The 23755-nt window shown below is 42.7% G+C and overlaps 1 protein-coding gene across 2 annotated transcripts; it reads left to right on the top strand.

The window, feature by feature from the left end:
* The first annotated feature begins 18646 nt into the window (after window positions 1-18646).
* Window positions 18647-22811, top strand: LOC123164118 (60S ribosomal protein L5, mitochondrial). 2 transcript variants are annotated; one of them, XM_044581539.1, is made up of 5 exons: window positions 18647-18803; window positions 19840-19944; window positions 20056-20132; window positions 20225-20279; window positions 21856-22811. In XM_044581539.1, exons 2-5 carry the CDS (start codon window positions 19876-19878, stop codon window positions 22453-22455), a joined length of 801 nt encoding a protein of 266 aa, XP_044437474.1. In that variant the 5' UTR covers window positions 18647-18803; window positions 19840-19875; the 3' UTR covers window positions 22456-22811. The 2 variants fall into 2 exon arrangements, with proteins under 2 accessions (XP_044437474.1, XP_044437475.1); XM_044581540.1 differs by having other exon boundaries at window positions 18661-18987.
* The last annotated feature ends 944 nt before the right edge of the window (window positions 22812-23755 follow it).

Below are 23755 nucleotides of genomic sequence, written 5' to 3'. Positions count from 1 at the left end.
CTTATTTGAACTCCTGACTTTGTGTGTGTTCAAAATGCACCATTCAAAGCCACATCATCATTTTTCAATCCTTTCTGACTTCATTTGTTATTTTTCATGCATTTACTAATTATTTTGAGCTATAAGACCCTAAAATTGAAAAGCATTTCAAATGAACTCTGAAAACGTTGAAAATTGGCATGACATCATCATTTCATCCACATAGCATGTGCAAGAAAGTTGAGAGGGTTACGGCATAAACTGGATGCACTTCGTGTACAAACGGACAATCTCTTCCAGACGCATTTTATTTTTATTTATTTTACTGCTGCTATTTTTATTTATTTTACTGCTGCTATTTTTACTTAATTTATTAAGGTTTATTTATTGTAGTTACTATAGTTTATTTTATTTTATTTTATTAAGGTTTATTTAGTTTTATTTATTTTATTAAGGTTTACTTATTTTATAAATATAAGAAAATGAAAATAGATGCGCTTATAGAGAAAATTCAACCTAAATTCATAATAAATTTCTATGAAATTTACTGTGAATTTAGGTCAAATTCCCTGTATAAGGGCATCTATTTTCACTTTAAAAGGCAGAGAGGGACGGGCTTATAAACTGGTGTGAGCCCCCTTCGGTTGGCGAGGTGGGACTAAACACTGGCCGCAACTAGGACCAGCCCTTTAGTCCCGGTTTGTGGTATGAACCGGGACTAAAGGGTGGTGGGCCAGGAGCGTGGCCCATTGGTCCCGGTTTGTACCACCAACCGGGACCAAAGGGTCCGTACGAACCGGGACCAATGCCCACGAGAGGGCCCGGACGGCCCCCTGGGCTCACGAACCGGGACCAATGCTCACATTAGTCCCGGTTCGTGACTGAACCGGGGCTAATGTGAAAACTGCCCTGTGACCTTTGCCCCGTTTTCTACTAGTGTTGGCATGTTTCTCCTAGAGGTAAATATGGGGGCATGTTACTGGTGGTCAATTATACTATGCTTGATGTGATTTCACAAGGTGAAGGTGAACAACACATCAAAATGACTGTTCAAGATTTGAAAACAAGGCTGATTTGGGACCTGATAGTAGTTTATGGGGAAGCCCAACCAGATAGAAAGGCTGCTTTCCTTGCTGAATATATAGAATTTGCCAAGATAATGTTAACCCTATTTAAATAGGTGGAGATTTTACCTTAAATAGAAAAGTCGCTGACAAAAACTACCCAGGATCTCCTGATCACTGGAGCTTCCTCTTTAATGCTATTTTGGAACAAGCTGGGGCTAGAGGATTAGAAATGCATGGTAGATAATTCACCTGGGGAAATAATCTCCCTGTCCCCACCTTTCAAAAGGTTGACATAATTCTCTGTAGTGTGGAATGGGAAGAGACATTCCCTTTGTCACAGGTTTCTGCCTTGGTCAGAGAAAAATCTGACCATACTCCTCTTTTTCTAGATTCTAGTGATATACAGAGATCTAATCCTATATTTAGAATTGAAAATTCCTGGCTTTTGAGAGAAGGAATTGACAAAATTGTATGTGATGTTTGGCATGATCCAAACATTACTGGTAGCAATATAGATAAATGCCGAACTAGGTTTAGATTACTTAGACCTAAATTAAAAGGGTGGAAGAGGAACATGAATGCCTCGTACATAGAGCTAAAAAAGATGTACTTTGTAAGCTTGATGCTATTGATAAGCACTATGAGATTTTTAGGCTCACTACTGAAGATAGAATTGAACAAATGGAACTTAGAGCCCCATTGGATAGGCTCCTTGAACAGGAACAAACTAAATGGAAACAAGGTGCTAAAGTAGATGAATTGCTAGAGGGGGCTCCTCCAACATGAAGAAACTAAATGGAAACAAAGTGCTAAAGTAGATGAATTGATAGAGGGTGATGGCAACACTAAACATTTCTCATGCCAAGGCTAATGGCAGGCGTAGGATAAAGAAAATTATTTGTCTAGACCAAGAGGAAGGGAGAATTGAAGGAGATAAAAACTTGATCAATTACATCACTCTCTTCTACAAAAATATTTTTGGTCCTCCTGATAATTCCTCTTTTTCATTAGATGCTGATAATGCCAAGAAAAACTCCGAAGAACACAGTGACAAATTGACTAAGAAATTCTCTCTAGAGGAGATTAATTATGTTGTTTTTATGGCTCATAGTAAATCTCCTTGTCAAGATGGCTTCACTACTAAATTTTATCAGCGCTTCTACGATTTATTTTGAGAAATGATTTGAAGGCTGTTTTAGATGATTTTACAGAAGGATCAACAGATATCAGCAGACTGGACTATGGCATTATTACCCTAGTGCCCAATATAAAAAATACAAATCAAATTCAAAAATTCAGATCCGTTTGTCTGTTACATGTGAGTTTTAAAATTGTTACCAAAGTCTTGATGAACAGACTCAACTTGGCGGCTGGTGAAGTTATTTCTCCAATTCAAACTGCTTTTGTTATAGGTAGATATATTATCGAAGGGGTCCTGACTCTTTATCAAGCTCTAAATAGTATACATAGAAAGAAACAAAGTGCTTTGCTTCTTAAAGTAGATTTTGGAAAGGCCTATGATAAAATAGTTAAATGTGAGTTTTAAAATTGTTACCAAAGTCTTGATGAACAGACCCAATTTGGTGGTTGCTGAAGTTATTTCTACAATTCAAACTACTTTTGTTAAAGGTGGATATATTATGGAAGGGGTCTTAACTCTTCATGAAGCTCTAGACAGTATACATAGAAAGAACCAAAGTGCTTTGCTTCTTAAAGTAGATTTTGAAAAGGCCTATGATAAAATTAAATGGTCTTTTTTTCAAATGTGTAAAATGAAGGGATTTCCATACAAATGGATAGATTGGGTTATGAAAACTATTAGAGGAGATAAAGTTTGTGTAAGGTAAATGATAACTTGGGGACTTATTTTCCCACTAAAAAATGATTAGGACAAGGGGACTCTTTATCCTGCCTAGTATTATGACTCGTCTGCAATTGTATACGTAGTTAATTGGTGTTATGTATTGTTGGTGCATTTTGTGATAATGTACTGTCCAATTTACATGTAACTGGAAGCTTTACTAACCTCGGAAAGCAATTCTCATCAAGTGAACGCGCATATGATCATCTTATGACTGCATTACTCATAAAAGGAAACAACTTTACTGTTATCTTCTAGTAATCCAAAGTTGGCATCGGGCTTGTATATTTGACTGGCCCTTGTTTTGACCAGCATGCTCACATCATTTTCAATTTATTGCCTTAATCGATACATTTGTATCTTTATATATAACATTTGTATTAGTATAATCAAATAACAACAACCCTTTGTTTGCTCTCTGAGTAGCAATTTTAAAACCGATGAAATAGTTTCGTGAGTTTGTTTTTACATGGTTACAGTCCACTGGCTCTTTTATAAACCCTTGAATGTCTAAAAGAATAGGTTTGCCATGCTTAAAATATGAGTTTGCTTGATGCAGTGTGATCCTGCAATGACAATATCTAAATGAAACAGTGTATGTATTACTGAATGAACTGATTTGGCTTGGGTGAACTAGATAGCAGATTGGTTTCAAGCCAGCATGTGTTGTGGATGTGAAAAAGATTTGGGGCAGGGAACATCGTACATGTGCAACTGAATTTACATACCAGATCGTTTCACTCAGCAAAAGGATGCTTAGAAAAAAATGCATTTTGGAGCAGATCTACGGTGCAATTGAGCTTTCAGAGCGATGTTGCAATTGAGTTTTTTTCTGAACTGATAAACAGCTAGGAAGTTGCTGCATATAGTGGAAGTTATCATAGGAGTACAAGGAGAAAAATAGTATTATTCTAGGAAATACCGGTGTACTGTTTGTTTCCTCACCTAATAATAATATATTCAATCAGTTGCCTTTTTTTATGATGACCTTTCTACATCTAAAGTTCTTACTGTTTCTAGTCTTTCCATAATTCCTTAGTGTTGGAAATATGCCCTAGAGGCAATAATAAATGGTTATTATTATATTCCTTTGTTCATGGTAATTGTCTATTATTCATGCTATAATTGTATTGTCCGGAAATCGTAATACATGTGTGAATACATAGACCACAACCTGTCCCTAGTAAGCCTCTAGTTGACTAGCTCGTTGATCAGCAGATAGTCATGGTTTCCTGACTATGGACATTGGATGTCATTGATAACGGGATCACATCATTAGGAGAATGATGTGATGGACAAGACCCAATCCTAAGCATAGCATAAAAGATCGTGTAGTTTCGTTTGCTAGAGCTTTTCCAATGTCAAGTATCTTTTCCTTAGACCATGAGATCGTGCAACTCCCGGATACCGTAGGAGTGCTTTGGGTGTGCCAAACGTCACAACGTAACTGGGTGACTATAAAGGTGCATTACGGGTATCTCCGAAAGTGTCTGTTGGGTTGGCACGGATCGAGACTGGGATTTGTCACTCCGTGTAAACGGAGAGGTATCTCTGGGCCCACTCGGTAATGCATCATCATAATGAGCTCAATGTGACTAAGGCGTTAGTCACGGGATCATGCATTGCGGTACGAGTAAAGAGACTTGCCGGTAACGAGATTGGACTAGGTATTGGGATACCGACGATCGAATCTCGGGCAAGTAACATACCGATTGACAAAGGGAATTGCATACGGATTGATTGAATCCTCGACACCGTGGTTCATCCGATGAGATCATCGTGGAGCATGTGGGAGCCAACATGGGTATCCAGATCCCGCTGTTGGTTATTGACCGGAGAGGCGTCTCGGTCATGTCTGCATGTCTCCCGAACCCGTAGGGTCTACACACTTAAGGTCCGGTGACGCTAGGGTTGTAGAGATATATGTATGCGGAAACCCGAAAGTTGTTCGGAGTCCCGGATGAGATCCCGGACGTCACGAGAGGTTCCGGAATGGTCAGGAGGTAAAGATTTATATATGGGAAGTCTTATTTTGGTCGCCGGAAAAGTTTCGCACTTTATCGGTATTGTACCGGGAGTGCCGAAAGGGGTCCGGGGGTCCACCAGCCCCGGGGGGCCACATGGGCTGTAAGGGGTGCGCCTTGGCCTATATGGGCCAAGGGCACCAGCCCCAAGAGGCCCATGCGCAAGAGATAAGAAAAAAAGGGAGAGTCCTAAAGGGGGAAGGCACCTCCGAGGTGCCTTGGGGGCGAAGGACTCCCCCCTGGCCGCACCCTTCCTTGGAGGAAGGGGCAAGGCTGCGCCCCCCCTCCCTTGGCCCTATATATAGTGGGGGGAAGGGAGGGCAGCAATATCTAAGCCTTTGGCGCCTCCCTCCTCCCCTGTAACATCTCTCTCTCTCTCGCAGAAGCTCGGCGAAGCCCTGCCGGAGACCCGCTACATCCACCACCACGCCGTCGTGCTGTTGGATCTCCATCAACCTCTCCTCCCCCCTTGCTGGATCAAGAAGGAGGATACGTCGCTGCACCGTACGTGTGTTGAACGCGGAGGTGCCATACGTTCGGCACTCGGTCATCGGTGATTTGGATCACGGCGAGTACGACTCCGTCATCCACGTTCATTGGAACGCTTCCGCTCGCGATCTACAAGGGTATGTAGATGCACTCCTTTCCCCTCGTTGCTAGTAGACTCCATAGATGCATCTTGGTGAGCGTAGGAAAATTTTAAATTATGCTACGATTCCCAACAGTGGCATCATGAGCCAGGTCTATGCGTAGTTACTATGCACGAGTAGAACACAAAGCAGTTGTGGGCGTTGAGTTTGCCAATTCTTCTTGCCGCTACTAGTCTTTTCTTGTTTCGGCGGCATTGTAGGATGAAGCAGCCCGGACCGACCTTACACGTACTCTTACGTGAGACAGGTTCCACCGACTGACATGCACTAGATGCATAAGGTGGCTAGCGGGTGTCTGTCTCTCCTACTTTAGTCGGAACGGATTCGATGAAAAGGGTCCTTATGAAGGGTAAATAGAAATTGGCAAATCACGTTGTGGTCATACGTAGGTAAGAAACGTTCTTGCTAGAAACCTACAAACCACGTAAAAACTTGCAACAACAATTAGAGGACGTCTAACTTGTTTTTGCAGCAAGTGCTATGTGATGTGATATGGCCAGAAGATGTGATGAATGATATATATGATGTATGAGATTGATCATATTCTTGTAATAGGAATCACGACTTGCATGTCGATGAGTATGACAACCGGCAGGAGCCATAGGAGTTGTCTTTATTATTTTGTATGACCTGCGTGTCATTGAATAACGCCATGTAAATTACTTTACTTTGTTGCTAAACGCGTTAGCCATAGAAGTAGAAGTAATCGTTGGCGTGACGACTTCATGAAGACACAATGATGGAGATCATGATGATGGAGATCATGGTGTCATGCCGGTGACAAAGATGATCATAGTGCCCCGAAGATGGAGATCAAAGGAGCATAATGATATTGGCCATATCATGTCACTATTTGATTGCATGTGATGTTTATCATGTTTTTGCATCTTATTTGCTTAGAACGACGGTAGCAAGTAGGATGATCCCTTATAATAATTTCAAGAAAGTGTTCACCCTAACTGTGCACCGTTGCGAAGGTTCGTCGTTTCGAAGCACCACGTGATGATCGGGTGTGATAGATTCTTACGTTCGAATACAACGGGTGTTGACGAGCCTAGCATGTACAGACATGGCCTCGGAACACACGCAATACACTTAGGTTGACTTGACGAGCCTAGCATGTACAGACATGGCCTCGGAACACGGAGGACCGAAAGGTCGAGCATGAGTCGTATAGAAGATACGATCAACATGGAGATGTTCACCGATCTTGACTAGTCCGTCTCACGTGATGATCGGACACGGCCTAGTTGAACTCGGATCATGTTTCACTTAGATGACTAGAGGGATGTCTATCTGAGTGGGAGTTCATAATCAGATGAACTTCATTATCATGAACATAGTCAAAAAGGTATTTACAAATTATGTCGTAGCTTGCGCTTTAGTTCTACTGGTTAAGATATGTTCCTAGAGAAAATTTAGTTGAAAGTTGGTAGTAGCAATTATGCGGACTGGGTCCGTTAACTGAGGATTGTCCTCATTACTGCACAGAAGGCTTATGTCCTTAATGCACCGCTCGGTGTGCTGAACCTCAGCGTCGTCTGTAGATGTTACGAAACATCTGACATACACGTTTTGATAAGTACGTGATAGTTCGGTGCGGTTTAGAATTGTGGCACCAAAGACGTTTCTGAAACGTCGCAGAACATGTGAGATGTTCCGAAGACTGAAATTGGGATTTCAGACTAGTGCCCACGTCAAGAGGTATGAGACCTCTGACAAGTTTCTTAAGCCTGCAAACTAAGGGAGAAAAGCTCAATCGTTGAGCGTGTGCTCAGATTGTCTGAGTGCCACAATCGCTTGAATCGAGTGGGAGTTAATCTCCCAGATGAGATAGTGATAGTTCTCCATAGTCACTGCCACCAAGCTAGTAGAGCTTCGTGATGAACTATAACATATCAAGGATAATTATGATGATCCTTGAGCTATTCGCGATGTTTGACACCGCAAGAGTAGAAATCAAGAAGGAGCATCAATTGTTGATGGTTAGTAAAACCACTAGTTTAAGAAGGGCAAGGGCAAAAGGGATACTTCATGAAACAGCAAGTCGTTTGCTGCTCTAGTGAAGAATCCCAAGGTTGAACCCAAACCCGAGACTAAGTGCTTCTGTAATGAGAGGAACGGTCACTGAAGCAGTACTACCCTAGATACTTGGTAGATGAGAAGGCAGGCAAGATCGACAGAAGTATATTGGATATACGTTATATGAATGTGTACTTTACTAGTACTCCTAGCAGCACCAGGGTATTAGATACTGGTTCGGTTGCTAAGTGTTAGTAACTCGAAATAAAAGCTGCGGAATAAATGGAGACTAGCTAAAGGTGAGATAACGATATGTGTTGGAAGTGTTTCCAAGGTTGATGTGATCAAGCATCGCATGCTCCCTCTACCATCGAGATTTGGTGTTTGCGTTGAACATGATTGGATTATGTTTTCCGCAAAACGGTTATTCATTTAAGGAGAATAATGGTTACTCTGTTTATTTGAATAATACCTTCAATGGTCTTACACCTAAAATGAATCTCGATCGTAGTGATACACATGTTCATGCCAAAAAGATATAAGATAGTAATGATAGTACCACATACTTGTGGCACTGCCACTTGAGTCATATTGGTGTAGAACGCATGAAGAAGCTCCATGTAGATGGATCTTTGGACTCACTCGTTTTTGAAAAGATTGAGACATGCGAACCATGTCTATTGGTATATATGCATGAAGAAACTCCATACAGATGGATCGTTTGGACTCACTTGATTATGAATCACTTGAGACATGCAAATCATACCACATGGGCAAAATGACTGAAAGTTCTCGTTTTCAGTGAGATGGAACAAGAGAGCAACTTATTGGAAGTAATACATTTTGATGTATGCAGTCCAATGAGTGCTGAGGCATGCAGTGGATATCGTTGTGTTCTTACTTCACAGATGATTTGAGTAGATGCTGAGTGTATTTACTTGATGAAACACAAGTCTGAATTATTGAAATGTTCAAGTAATTTCAGAGTGAAGTTGAAGATCATCGTGACAAGAGGATAAAATGTCTGTGATATGATCATAGAGATGAGTATCTGATATACGAGTTTGGCGCACAATTGAGACATTGTGGAAAGTGTTTCACAATTAATACCGCCTGGAACACCATAGTGTGATGGTGTGTCCGAACATCATAACTGCACCCTATTGGATATGGTGCATACCATGATGTTTCTTATCAAATTACCACTATCATTTATGGGTTAGGCATTAGAGACAACCGCATTCACTTTAAAAGGGGCACCACGCAATTCCGTTGAGACGACACCGTTTATAGAAACCTAAGTTGTCGTTTCTTAAAAGTTTGGGGCTGCGATGCTTATGTGAAAAAGTTTAAGGCTGATAAGCTCGAACCCAAAGCGGATAAATGCATCTTCATAGAATACCCAAAAATAGTTGGGTATACCTCCTATTTCAAATCTGGAAGCAAAAGTAATTGCTTCTAGAAACGAGTCCTTTCTCGAGGAAAAGTTTCTCTCGAAAGAATTGAGTGGGAGGATGGTGGAGACTTGATAAGGTTATTGAACCGTCGCTTCAACTAGTGTGTAGCAGGGCACAGGAAGTTGTTCCTGTGGCACCTACACCAATTGAAGTGGAAGCTTATGATAGTGATCATAAAACTTCGGATCAAGTCACTACCAAACCTCGTAGGACGACGAGGATGCGCACTACTTCAGAGTAATGCGTGATCCTGCCTTGGAAGTCATGTTGCTAGACAACTATGAACCTACGAGCTATGGAGAAGCGATGGTGGGCCCATATTCCGACGAATGGCTCGAGGCCATGAAATCCGAGATAGAATCCATGTATCAGAACAAAGCATGGACTTTGGTGAACTTGCCCGATGATCGGCAAGCCATTGAGATAAATGGATCTTTAAGAAGAAGACGGACATGGACGGTAATGTTACCGTCTATGAAGCTCGACTTGTGGCAAAGAGTATTTTCACAAGTTCAAGGAGTTGACTACGATGAGTTTTTCTCATCCGTAGCGATGCTTAGGTCCGTCGGAATCATGTTAGCATTAGCTACATTTATGAAATCTGGCAGATGGATGTCAAAACAAGTTTCCTTACCAGTTTTCATAAGGAAAGGTTGTATGTGATACAATCAGAAAGGTTTTGTCGATCCTAAGGATGCTAAAAGGTATGCTAGCTCAAGCGATCCTTCCATGGATTAGAGCAAGCATCTCGGAGTCAGAATATACGCTTTGATGGGGTGATCAAAGTTTTTGGGTTTATACAAAGTTTGTTAGAAACTTGTATTTACAATAAAGTGAGTGGGAGCGCTACAACATTTCTGATAAGTATATGTGAATGACATATTGTTGATCCGAAATGATGTAAAATTTCTGGAAAGCATAAAGGGTTGTTTGAAAGGAGTTTTTCAAAGGAAGACCTGGATAAAGCTGCTTACATATTGGGCATCAAGATCCATAGAGATAGATCAAGACGCCTGATGATACTTTCAAAAGACAGCACACCTTGACATGATTTTGAAAGAGTTCAAAATAGATCAGCAAAGAAGGAGTTCTTGGCTGTGTTACAAGGTGTGAGTATTGAGTGAGACTCAAGACCTGACCACAGCAGAAGATAGAGAAAGGACGAAGGTCGTCCCCTATGCTTTAGACGTAGGCTCTATAGTATGCTATGCTGCGTACCGCACATGTAGTGTGCCTTGCCATGAGTTGGTCAAGAGGGTACAATGGTGATCCGAGAAAGGATCTCATGACAGCGGTCGAACTTATCCTTAGTACCTAGTGGATTAAGGAATTTTCTCGATTATGGAGGTGGAAAGGAGTTCGTCGTAAAGGGTTACGTCGATGCGAACTTTGACACTAATCCGGATGACTCTGAGTAGTAAACCGGATTCGTATAGTAGAGCAATTATTTGAAATGGCTCCAAATAGCGCGTGGTAGCATCCACAAGAAGACATAGATATTCGTAAAGCACACGGTTCTGAAAGGTTCAGACCCGTTGACTAATAACCTCTCTCACAAGCATAACATGACCAAACCAGAACACATTGAGTGATAATCACATAGTGATGTGAACTAGATTGTTGACTCTAGTAAACTCTTTAGATGTTGGTCACATGGTGATGTGACTAGTGAGTGTTAATCACATGATGATGTGAACTAGATTATTGACTCTAGTGCAAGTGGGAGACTGTTGGAAATATGCCCTAGAGGCAATAATAAATGGTTATTATTATATTTCTTTGTTCATGGTAATTGTCTATTATTCATGCTATAATTGTATTGTCCGGAAATCGTAATACATGTGTGAATACATAGACCACAACCTGTCCCTAGTAAGCCTCTAGTTGACTAGCTCGTTGATCAACAGATAGTCATGGTTTCCTGACTATGGACATTGGATGTCATTGATAACGGGATCACATCATTAGGAGAACGATGTGATGGACAAGACCCAATCCTAAGCATAGCATAAAAGATCGTGTAGTTTCGTTTGCTAGAGCTTTTCCAATGTCAAGTATCTTTTCCTTAGACCATGAGATCGTGCAACTCCCGGATACCGTAGGAGTGCTTTGGGTGTGCCAAACGTCACAACGTAACTGGGTGACTATAAAGGTGCATTACGGGTATCTCCGAAAGTGTCTGTTGGGTTGGCACGGATCGAGACTGGGATTTGTCACTCCGTGTAAACGGAGAGGTATCTCTGGGCCCACTCGGTAATGCATCATCATAATGAGCTCAATGTGACTAAGGCGTTAGTCACGGGATCATGCATTGCGGTACGAGTAAAGAGACTTGCCGGTAACGAGATTGAACTAGGTATTGGGATACCGACGATCGAATCTCGGGCAAGTAACATACCGATTGACAAAGGGAATTGCATACGGATTGATTAAATCCTCGACACCGTGGTTCATCCGATGAGATCATCGTGGAGCATGTGGGAGCCAACATGGGTATCCAGATCCCGCTGTTGGTTATTGACCGGAGAGGCGTCTCGGTCATGTCTGCATGTCTCCCGAACCCGTAGGGTCTACACACTTAAGGTCCGGTGACGCTAGGGTTGTAGAGATATATGTATGCGGAAACCCGAAAGTTGTTCGGAGTCCCGGATGAGATCCCGGACGTCACGAGAGGTTCCGGAATGGTCCGGAGGTAAAGATTTATATATGGGAAGTCTTATTTTGGTCGCCGGAAAAGTTTCGCACTTTATCGGTATTGTACCGGGAGTGCCGAAAGGGGTCCGGGGGTCCACCAGCCCCGGGGGGCCACATGGGCTGTAAGGGGTGCGCCTTGGCCTATATGGGCCAAGGGCACCAGCCCCAAGAGGCCCATGCGCAAGAGATAAGAAAAAAAGGGAGAGTCCTAAAGGGGGAAGGCACCTCCGAGGTGCCTTGGGGGGAAGGACTCCCCCCTGGCCGCACCCTTCCTTGGAGGAAGGGGCAAGGCTGCGCCCCCCCCCCTCCCTTGGCCCTATATATAGTGGGGGGAAGGGAGGGCAGCAATATCTAAGCCTTTGGCGCCTCCCTCCTCCCCTGCAACACCTCTCTCTCTCTCGCAGAAGCTCGGCGAAGCCCTGCCGGAGACCCGCTACATCCACCACCACGCCGTCGTGCTGTTGGATCTCCATCAACCTCTCCTCCCCCCTTGCTGGATCAAGAAGGAGGAGACGTCGCTGCACCGTACGTGTGTTGAACGCGGAGGTGCCGTACGTTCGGCACTCGGTCATCGGTGATTTGGATCACGGCGAGTACGACTCCGTCATCCACGTTCATTGGAACGCTTCCGCTCGCGATCTACAAGGGTATGTAGATGCACTCCTTTCCCCTCGTTGCTAGTAGACTCCATAGATGCATCTTGGTGAGCGTAGGAAAATTTTAAATTATGCTACGATTCCCAACACTTAGCTCTCATTCTTCTCTCCTCTGGATGCATCTTCGTCTTTATCCATTAGTTTTAACACATCTTCTCTATCTGACCCTTTTGCTGTATAAATTTCCGGCTGCATAGTTTATCTGTTCCTTTTTCAATTGATAAATACTGAATAATAAACTGCTTAGTCTTTCATTTTTTTCTTTGGATTTAACCCAAGGAAATAAACTAAATTGATTTCTATAATGAAAATTTCCTCTTATTGATGTGTTATTGTGTAAACTTCAGGATGTGAAGTCACATGCACATTTTGATACACATTTGCAAAAATCAGTTTGTTGCTTCACGCCATATGCACTTTAGAATGAAGCAAAGTAGCTACTGATCTATCTGATGTTGTTATATAAATAAATAAATGTAAGTGGTAGGCTTCTATTCATGTGCTTCCTATTATATTCCGAGGTGTGGTAAATTCATCTTGTTTCATCTATGCACAGACACCAGCACCACTTGGAAAGAAGGTTGATTCCACTGAGCGTGTCATGTCCCAGGAAGACAAAGTGATACCGGAATGAGACGTATTTACTAGTTCAGCGCTTGGTCCTGTACTCCAGTGATGTTGTATCGTCTTTGAATTGCTAAGTAGCACTTTCTGAACTTATATAAAGCTTGAGTCAACTCTGAAGCAGGCTGAAGATATTGCTTGCCATTGATGTTCTGGCAGAGATGAGGTGCCTGGATTAAGTTCTTTGCTCAAGTGTAACATATGCTGTCCAATAACGAATGCCCTAGTCGACAGTAGAGTAGACTTGTTTTGACATTCTTTTTTTGAAGTTTGTATGTTTTGTTTTTAAAGGATTTGAGGTGTGTTTGTATGTATGTACGTCATCCACCTGATTACATGCTTGAGATCCGCATCATTGTCTGCCTTCTTTTTCTTTTGTATTTCATCGAGTATATTGGACACTGCTTTCTTTTTCTTTTTTATTTCATCGAGTATATTGAACACTGGTTGTAACTACATCTCAATGACTGTACTCTGGTTTTGGAAAAGCAAGCAGAGTACTCTGTTTGTGGAGTTCCAACTCTCTTGTTACTCTCTGCTTCCAACAAGATCATGATATATATATTAACCTCTAAAAGGATACATACATGTAAGCACTCTAGAAATAGTTGCTCAAGAAAGGCCGGAGCTGAACAAACTTCATTTGGTCATTCTGTTTGTATGTCAACTGAATTATTCTATTTTTGTGAACATCTCTCTACTAGTATGTTTGTGTTTAAGGGCATACACTTATACAAGATTGGCCTCCTCCCCCAGCCCAACCTTCAATTGCCTCTTTCCCGGCAGATACTACCAAATGATGATTTGATGTTCTTTTATATGTGGTTGTATATTGCGGATATTATGAGTGCTTAGGTCTGTTTCTGCCCTCATATGTAGTGATGATTTATTAGCTGCTTTACCACATTCATAGTGACAATGTATGCAACTTTGAGACGGTGAATGCAAAGGCGTTATCAAGTTGTGGTCATCTATTACACTTTGAGCTCGAATTGATATGACCAGAACATCTATTGGTGAGCTAATATATTGAGGGAGGGGATAACCATAGTAGTTCAGACATGTCCACATGCTCTTTTTATGGTGGTATTGAACTGCATGCATGAAAGCATTCATCGTATGGTTGTTGCACATATGGTATCAAGTGGTACGGTAATGTATGTAGTGTTCCTATTTAAGCATGAGAAGAGAGATGGAACATGATATAACTCGCAACCAAACTATCATGCATAGGCCGAGCAAGGTGTAAAAGCTTGGTTGTTGCTAGGTTCATACTAGCAAATACCACATAAGCAATGTACCCAAATTTTTCATCTTAGTCGGGATAGATTTTAATATGCTAGATTAATATCAATATACAACACGTGTGTACACGATGGAACAAGTTTTGCCCTTAGTTGGAAACTGCTTTTGCAATGTAGTCGAAACCCAGAGACATCCTAGGACTTGGAAGCATCGGGATCTCCGACTAAACTAGATTGTTTCCTCAATGAAGTCACATTCCCCCCTTTCGTTAGCTTGAGTAGTCTTCTTCAGGGTATCGTCATGGAACCAGGACACTTGATTGGGGAAGTACAAAACATCACCATGTGTGTTCTGCCCATGCGCTCAATCCGGATCAGCATATCACGGTCCATGGTGTGTGGTTTGATCTATGTATTAGACTTGGACGAACATGGGCTTGACTACTACCATGACCTTAGCCATATGAGAGCCTATGAACAACTTCAAATGCTGCTGCTACATTTACTCAATTAGAAAATGACATGTTGGCAACACAAAAAGGCTAAAAACAAAACCATTTTGCTGGAGGCTACAATTGTGGAAGATCATGTTGCTATGATATTATTGGTTTCAAGTCATGCTGCTGTGAGAGATTATGTTGCGATGATGTGACTGATATTGCTGTGATGAGATATTGATTCCAAGCAAGCAAAATTATGTTGTTGATGTGAAGAACTACTGTTATGTTTTTATTAGGTGACATTTACAATTTTATAGCAAGTTTGTCTAGCTATGATGCTATTTAACCTGTCAAGATTGGATTGTTAACTGTTTTGCATCATTTTTGTCTCAATATGGCAATCCCTCCCTACCAAATAGTGTTATATATGGAGGCGATTGTGCCTGCAGGTTGGGGGATGTGAGGGGATTGAGTGGAAGAGGGGGATTCACCAAATCCCCTCCTCACCAAACCACCCAATCCGCGTGAGAGCTGTTATGTCTCCGCGTGATCTCATCCATTTTCCTTTTTTTTTCTCCCAACATAAAAATGATTAGGCCTATCTCCACCGTTTCCTCTCCATTGCATGGCTATGCGCTTGCCCTAAAAAGCAGCAGTTGCACTTATGAGAAATTGTGTTGATCTTTTGCCAAAAACTCTTCTAAGAAATTGTGTTGATCCTTCTACCAAAAGAATTCCACTATTTGACAATTTCTATATGATTTAAACATATTTCCATATTATGCTTTTTTAGGGGTATTATGCCTTTTAAGTGAATTTTCATATTATTATGCAGTGCAAAATGCATGACCAAAATAACCATGTTGCCAAAACCAGCCCACATGAGGTTGAATCAGCCCAACTCCCACATGAACCAACCCTAGCTGGCCCCCGATCCGATCCCCATTTCCTTCTCCCCTCCTCACTCCCGCGGCGGCGCGCCAACAGAGAGCCAAGTGATCCGGCGACGGAGGAGCAGCAGGTGGGGGAGAGGGGCGGCACGCTGTTGAAACCGGCCTCTGTTCCTAAATATTTGTCTTTTTAAAGATTTCAAATGAACTACCACATACGGATGTATATAGACATATTTTAGAGTGTAGATTCACTCATTTTGCTCCGTATGTAGTCACTTGTTGAAATCTCTAGAAAGACAAATATTTAGGAACGGAGGGAGTAGTACACATTTCAAGGCTAATCCCTAATTGGTAGGTTCTTTTCATGTAATTCACAGCATTACCGGGCAATGTAATATCCACTGTCGACATGCTCCCTGTTTGTGAGTCGAATGACTAGTCGCAACTGTAGGCTCGACTATTCACGAGTCGCTACCTCAGAACAACTCAAAAACTTTGGACATGCTGCAGCTGATATATTTGCCTTCTATTATATGTACTTGACAGCCTCGTATTCTTACTGGTTCCTAGCTCATATAGAAAGTTCGTGTTCCTTCTGTCCACAGATGCTGATGCCGTGTCGAAAAGGAGTTGGTTCCAAGGAAGAGAAGGTGACGTGTGGATCAGATGCATTCGCTTGTTCAATGCTTGGTACAGCTCCCGGCGTGTCGGCAGTCTCATGTCTGGATCAGATGTATTCGCTTGCTCAATGCTGATGCCATGTTGTAAGCTGTGGTTTTCTGACTGCGTGGTATCCTCGCGTACAATTTCTTTTTCCAGTTGCAGCATTTGAAGTGTGTTCTAGCTTGTGAACTCTTGGGTACTGATGGCTATGTACAAAGGTTTTTTCTCTCCAAAAAAAATTCTGCTTTCCCCAGCGGACCAAAAACTGAAAGAAAATGTCAATTTAAAATTCAATGTAAAATCATCTATTTTAGCTATCAATATTCATAGCATACCGGGAAGCGGATTTGTAGCATTCGGGTGCTCCACACCCCTATATGAACATTAAATTCAAAAAAATACCAAGAGATTTGAAAAAAAAAATCTGAGATTTTGGGATATCAAATCTGGGTTCCCGATCTATGCCCGTGTGAAATTTTGTGAAAAAAAATACCAGGAAACATATTCAAAGACAAAAATTTCCTATGTATAGGAAAAACTGTTTGGATGGGTTTTTGTTCAGACAGTATTTCCCTCGCCACGGATACATTTCTTGGTATTTTTCCACGAAACTTCTCACGGGAGTAGATTGGGAACTCATGTTTGATATCCTCAAATTTCAGATTCTTTTGAGTTTCTTTGGTATTCCTTACGATTAATATTCATATAGGGGTGTGGAGCACCCATGAGCTCCTGTGTATTTTCCTAGCATACCGCAACTACACTCATATTCAATAAAAATTCCTTTGTGGCATTTCGTCGAACACGTTCGGTGCGCCGGGCTCACTTCTGGAGTTCAACGGCGATGGGAGCGAAGCCGGATGGCGACAGAAGGGAGGCCGAAGGCTGTCCGGGGTGAGGGGGGGGGGGGCGTCGATGGCAGTTTCGGCCGCGGGACCTTGCCCGTCTCCTATTCGAGCTCGCCGGGTGGCGACGGCGACCATCTTCGTGCAGCGCGGCGGCGGTGACAACTAGTAAACGACCGGAATCTATGTGACTGGCCGTCAGTGTGGCGACCTCGTCGGGCGTTAGGGCGGCTCTGCAGACAACGTCGAGGGACAAAATGGGGCGGAATGAGGGTGTTGGCCGCACGGTGGTCGTGACGAGGCGGTGGTTAGGTTTGGCACCACCTTTTTTGCTAGTAGAAGCCCAAACGTACCACTCCTGTAGCAATTTCTTTAGGGAACCTATAGCAGTTTTTGGGATGCGACAAAAACTGGTCCCATGTAGGTTTTGGTCAGTTGTTGAAGGCTTGGAGCAGTTTTTCTCACAACTGTGTTTTTGGATGTGCTGTTGGAGATGCTTTTAAGTTCCAAGTTTGCTCTTGGATTTGGTAAACATCTGCAATATCTAGGTCCACAAGAAACAATGTTGCTATTGGTTGGAATGGCCTGGCTTTATCCATATGTATCTTTATTCACATTGGTAATACAAGGTAATATACTTGTCAGACTAATTTGAGGTAGTTGATTCGTTAGGCAATAAGGACACCTCGCCTAGCAAAAAAGAAAATTGAATTACAAAAAATTATATCATAATTTTAAATATGTAAATTCTTAGCTCATATATTTCTCATATAATAAAGGGAAATTGAAATGAAAAAGAATGTGATTTAATAATTTTAAATCATGAAAATTTCTAATTCTTATATATTTTTAAACTGGCTTTAACAAATTACGTTTTCTCTATTTTCGAAATATTAAGACGGGAAGAAGATGAAAAGGAAGCCCATAGCCTGCCTTGCCGCAGGTTGCTGGGCCAGCCAAGCCGCCTTACATGCGGGGGTGCCACAAGCGCGGTCCCCCCATCGCAACGACGAAGCGGTCTTTTCATTTCACGATCATTTTGACAATCATGAGCATTTTTTTTGTTAAATTCAAAAAATGTTCCTCATCTTCTTGAAATGTTCATGAATTTGAAAAAATGTTAATATAATTCAAAATTACATCTAAGTCAAATATTTGTTCATACAATTCAAATAATTGAAATCGTGAACAATTTTTTTACTAACATTTGTTTTGAAATCATGAACAATTTTTGAAAATCGTAAATTTTTTACAACCCAGAAGCATTTTTTTTGAAATCGTGAATAATTTTCAAAATCAGGAACTTTTTGTTTGCATCCTGAAAAAAATTTCCGGAACCGACGAACATTCTTCAAGTTTGCAAGCGTGCTTTCCAATCGGGAACATTTTTTCCAACTCAAGAGTATCTTCTGAACTCGGGATAATTCTGATTCCGAGAGCATTTTATTTTTGAGGATCACGTGAACATTTTCTAATCTAATGAAGCAGAAAAATAAACAGGGGCACCCCGCCCCCAAATGGGCCGGCCCAGAATCGCGCTCCCTCGCTGCCCCACCGCGTGCGTGTGTCTGGGAATAGGCGGCGCTCCCTGCGACTCCCATTCGCCGCCGCTCCCCACTCCCGCTCCGCTCCCAGATCACGCCGCCGCCGCCGGACGGGTCACGCCGCCATCGTCGCTGCGGAGGTGAGCATCCAACCCCCTCCTCACACCTTCTTCTTCCCCATCTCCACTGCCCTCCCTTCCCGTCCCCATCATCCTTCCGCCGGCGCGCCCCTCCCCGCGCCTCCTCCCCGTCCACCGGCGCGCCTCCTCGCCGCCGTCGAGGTACTGCCCCCGTCCACCGGCGCGCCTCCTAGCCGCCGTCGAGGTACTGCCCCGTCCCCCCATTCCTCCCCCCCCCCCCCCCCCCCCCTCCCCCCTCCTCCTCGGTCACCTTCTGGTCCTTCTCTCCCTCTCCCTCTGACGGCCGACGGCGTGCATACCCCTTCCTCCTCTCTTCTCCACACCCCTTCCCCGTCGCCCAACAGCGCCCCCACTCTCCCCATCCACGTTTCTCCCCCTCTTATGCTCCAGGTCTGTCCATGCATTTCTGAGCTGATTAGGGGCTTGTTTTGATCTGGAAGCTGCTGCTAACTACTCTATCTAATTACAAATGATAATGCAACGTCATTCTGATGCACCTATTTGGAAATGTGCATATATATGGTTCCATGCTAAAATTGGTTGCAAATGATGTTTACATATGATGATGCCATGTCTTTGTTGACTAGTTTGGTAGAGGTGCAAGTATGTTTATCTTAGATGATGGCGTTTCCTGTTGGGCTTGGCTCGTTTGCGTGAATGCAATCATGTATCAACAGTAGAAGCAATATATTTATTATGATGGGTGGCATCGGCAAGAGAATGGCAACTGCTAATACTGCGAGCAGCAGAGTTGGTTCCTGTTCCGGGTTCCTACACGGCCATGATACTTACAAGGGTTGGAATTAGGAACAGTATTGAGCAGCAGTCGATGCTCAAGAGAGACATGGTTAGGCTGTCAAAATTATGTTTTATCTACCACTCGAATGAGACCGATTGCTGCAGCCAGCTTATGATGAGTAGGGCCCCATTTCTTAACTTTTGTATCTTGTTCCGTGATAGAGAGTTGTTGCAATACCCATTCCAACCCGCAAGGTCCACGCGAGTCCTCATCACTTTCTCCTCTCTGTTTCAACAGGTCGCCGCTGCTGGGAGAGCTTAAGCGCCAGCAGCCATGTCCATCAGATCTCTCATCGCCGCGGCCAGGTCCAGCCATGCCCTCGCCACTGCTACCATCTCCCAGGTCAGGCGCCCCTCCCCCGCATTTCTTGGACCTCTTTCTTTACAACCCAAGGAGGACAACGATTCACAACATCTTTGAACTGATCTGATGTGTTTTACTGCGATTGATCAGGCGGCCTCCAGGGCGCACCAGCACGCCGGTGTGCCTCCGCTGCTCTCGAGGCTTGCACCACTAGCCCGCGCCTTCAGGTATCTCTTGTTACTATCTCAAGCCTTTGATGCCAGCCTGCCTCTTGCTTGTGGAAAGACCTGAATGAGTTGTTCGTGCTATATGTGTGCAGCTCAAGCCCTGCAGCAGCGGATGTCGCTTCAGATGTCCCTGTCATGGAAGTGCAGGTGTGTTACTCCCCTCCCTAAATCAATCATGTTCTGCTAATTGTGTGTGAGTGTAGGATCCATTTGTAAACGAGTAGCTGCTAGCAGAATATGCGCACCTTGCCTGATGTTCTGCCCTGACTGATGTGTTGTTCAGAACCATTTCAAATTGTTGCTTTAATGCTATATGTGTATATTTAGCTGATGTCAAAATGGAGATAGTTTAGCAGAGAGAGAAAATAACACCTTTTTTTCTTTGTACGGATAAATGTAAGTACATTAGATAGTCAAAGCCAACGTATTAGAATAGCACCAGAAAACCAGAATGCTATTACCAAGGGGAAATGGCGGGTCTATTATATCCTGGCAATACATTGCACTTGTTAAATTGAACCACACACCATAATGTGTTAAATTGTGTACTTTGTGGACGTCATATGAGCTTTATAGGTTAACAGCGCTGCTCTACTTTCTGTGTATATATAATGAACAATCCATGAATGCATGCATTCTGATTTTGGTAAGACATTATCTGCCTTGTACTTCACCAAAAACAGAGCACAAGAAACAAGTACTGGGTATTCATACGCGTAGTGGACTGTCTTTCGAGACAATACACCACCATCACAACTTGATTTGCATATACCTTACAGCAGAGAAATTTTGCACCCATTCTTTATTGCTAGATCAGCAAGCAAAGTTTATACCGTGGCATCCTGCATCCAATAAAAAAAAGGGATACAGTGTCAAAAGAGAATGATATGCTATGTATGCTAACTGCTAACTGAAAGTCTGAAATCTTACACGTGTCGGATGTCTGGCCTGGATGAAAGAAGGGAGTGATGCTAGAGAAAAGGGAGTAGAAATGGTTCAGTTGATTCAGTGATCATGTATTATAGTTGGGTTCCGTTAAGTTAATACAAAATGAAACTGACATCGAAGTACTAAACTAGTTCAGGTCAAGCATGATTGAAACCACATGTGCTGTATAACTAAATATATAGATTAACAGCAGGGTTTTTAACATTTTCCTGGCCCAAACTTTTATATAAGATTGTAAATAGAAAATAAATATGAAAACTCAAAACTAAATTCTACTGGATAGAAACGTGCTTCTACTGGTTGCCCATATTGTATCCATTGAATCTCATATGGACGGTCCATAGTTTAGGGAACAGCAGGCATTGTGTGGAAAATATCATGTAGAGATGAGGGGATATCTGAAGAATTGACAAGAGACATGAAAAAATAATACTCCCTCCGTTCCATATATCTTGTCATTGAACTAAAACCACCGCAAGAATTATGAAACAGAGGGAGTATGTGGATAAACTTGTCAAAGCCACAGGTATATCAACATCTATTCTTCCTCTGTAACCTGCACCCAGATTCAACTTGGCCTTTTGTATATATATTTAAATGGGGAAGCATAAGAGAAAAATGCAAGAGGGTTACGCAGTGATGAAGTGCAGTTAATCATGTGATGCTCAGTTGATCTAATGTTGTGTTTTGATGATGATGATGACGCCTTCAATTGGTAGTTGATTAGTAGTGATGCTTCTGGTAAAAATTGCTAATAAATAATCTGTTTGTGCAGAAACGGCGGGTGGGCAAAAAGGCCAAGGGCGCGAAAAGCGGAAAAGCCATGATGTTCCCACTCCATTTCCACTACGAAGATGTGTTGCGTGAGGATCTGTTGCTCAAACTTAACCACACCAACACCATGGAGGTCCCTGGGTTGTTTGAGATCAGACTGGTGCCCAAGTCTACCACGGGTGCCAAAATCCAGTTTGGGAAACTGGCCATGGAGATTCTGTGCGGCCAGAGATGCATACAGGCGGAGCTGCCTGCCCATCTGAAAGGAAAGGCGACCAACGCATACCTGGGGTCCCAGAAGGACGCCGTGTCCCTGAGGCAGAGCATCATCCGTGGGCACGGCATGTACAACTTCCTGGTAAGGGTCCTGACAGTGATGTCCATGTTGGATTCCAAGGTGGCGATCGAGCAGGGGAACTGCGTAAAGTTCTTCATGGCCACGGAGTTCTGCGAGTTCTCCCCCGAGATAGAGGACCACTTCGAGATCTTTGAGACCATCGGAGGGTTCAACGTGACCATCGTCACCACGGCCTGCTCGAAGGAGGAGACCTCGCTGCTGTGGAGCGGCTTCTTGCTCAAGGATGAAGGTGAGATCAGCTAAGTCTGATGCTTGAGTGAGATCACCAGCGTCACAGCTAAAGACGAAATGAGACGAAAGCTTCTACCATTTTGTGATCTGATCTTTTCTAGCTAGAGTCGATGACCAGCTTTTCATTCTGGAGCAATCTTGTTGGGGGATGGAACTGAATTCCTCTTGTTGTGTTTATCTTCAGAAGAGGCTCGTTTTACTTCTGATATGCAGAGATTCATTGGTTTCTACGCTGGCAAATTTCTAGATGGTGATTATCCTAGTTGAATCCTGATAGGCTTGGCCATCCTCTTCATGTGAGGAGAACTAAATAATAATGCATTTGATTAAATCTGTGGCAAATATGATATGTATGGCTAGTTTTGCTATGCCTGCAGCAACCCTAGATGGATATGCATCTAGCCTTTTCCCTCATTATTTCGGTCGTGCGCTGTCATGTGCCATGTTGGTCTCCATTTTGATTCTTTTGATTCGTCGTGTATAAATTTTAATTATATTTCCATAGTGCAAACTGAGTGGACAGCTGGCCGCCTGGTTTCGATGCTGTTGCTGCTGCTGCTGCTGCTGCAAGTTTGTAGCCATGCTTAAACTGATGTCATTTTTGTCAAGTTTGTTAGAGAAAAGTGTTGTTCACCGTAAACGATTTGTTTACTACTCCCTCCGTCCCATAATGTAAGACGTTTTTTGACACTAGTGTAGGTTTATTTCTGTGAACGTAACCATCTACTCCCTCCTTTCCACAATTTGAGAACGTGTTTGTTTTGCTCTCAGCCAAACCTTTTGAAGTTTTACCAAAGTTTAGAGAAAGAATTGACAACATCTACCATATACCAAACTAATGTCAGATGATAAATCTTCAACCGTGTTTCCATAGTGTGTATTTATTTAGGTAATTTATAAGATGTTCATACCTTTTCGATGCATCAAATCAACTGTAGCATCTAGACCGGGGATTTCCTGCAGCCTGAGCAAGAGAAGACTGGGGATTTCTGTGTAAGTGATGTTTGCCGTAAATGATGGCGTTTTCCATCAGGTTCATTTCTGTGAATCTGATCTGATCATCTAGTTCCTCCTGCCCGAAAGTAAGACTGTTAGCTTTGTTCGAAGTCGGTTTCTGTAAAGTTTGGACTAGTCTGTAGAAGAGGAAAATAACAATATCTCTGGTCTAACTCATGAAGTAAATCACGAAATACATATTACACCATATAAACCAACCGTGCAATAGCTGGCCTATACACATTTTCAATACACGAGGCAACATTCAGAGTCTTTTGCAATCCCATGCTTAATCAACAGTTTGACAACAATTCAT

This window comes from Triticum aestivum, chromosome 7D, assembly GCF_018294505.1.
Source record: "Triticum aestivum cultivar Chinese Spring chromosome 7D, IWGSC CS RefSeq v2.1, whole genome shotgun sequence".
Taxonomy (NCBI): Eukaryota; Viridiplantae; Streptophyta; class Magnoliopsida; order Poales; family Poaceae; genus Triticum; species Triticum aestivum.
Note: the sequence above shows the minus strand (reverse complement) of the source record. Positions and strands in the feature narration are given on the sequence as shown.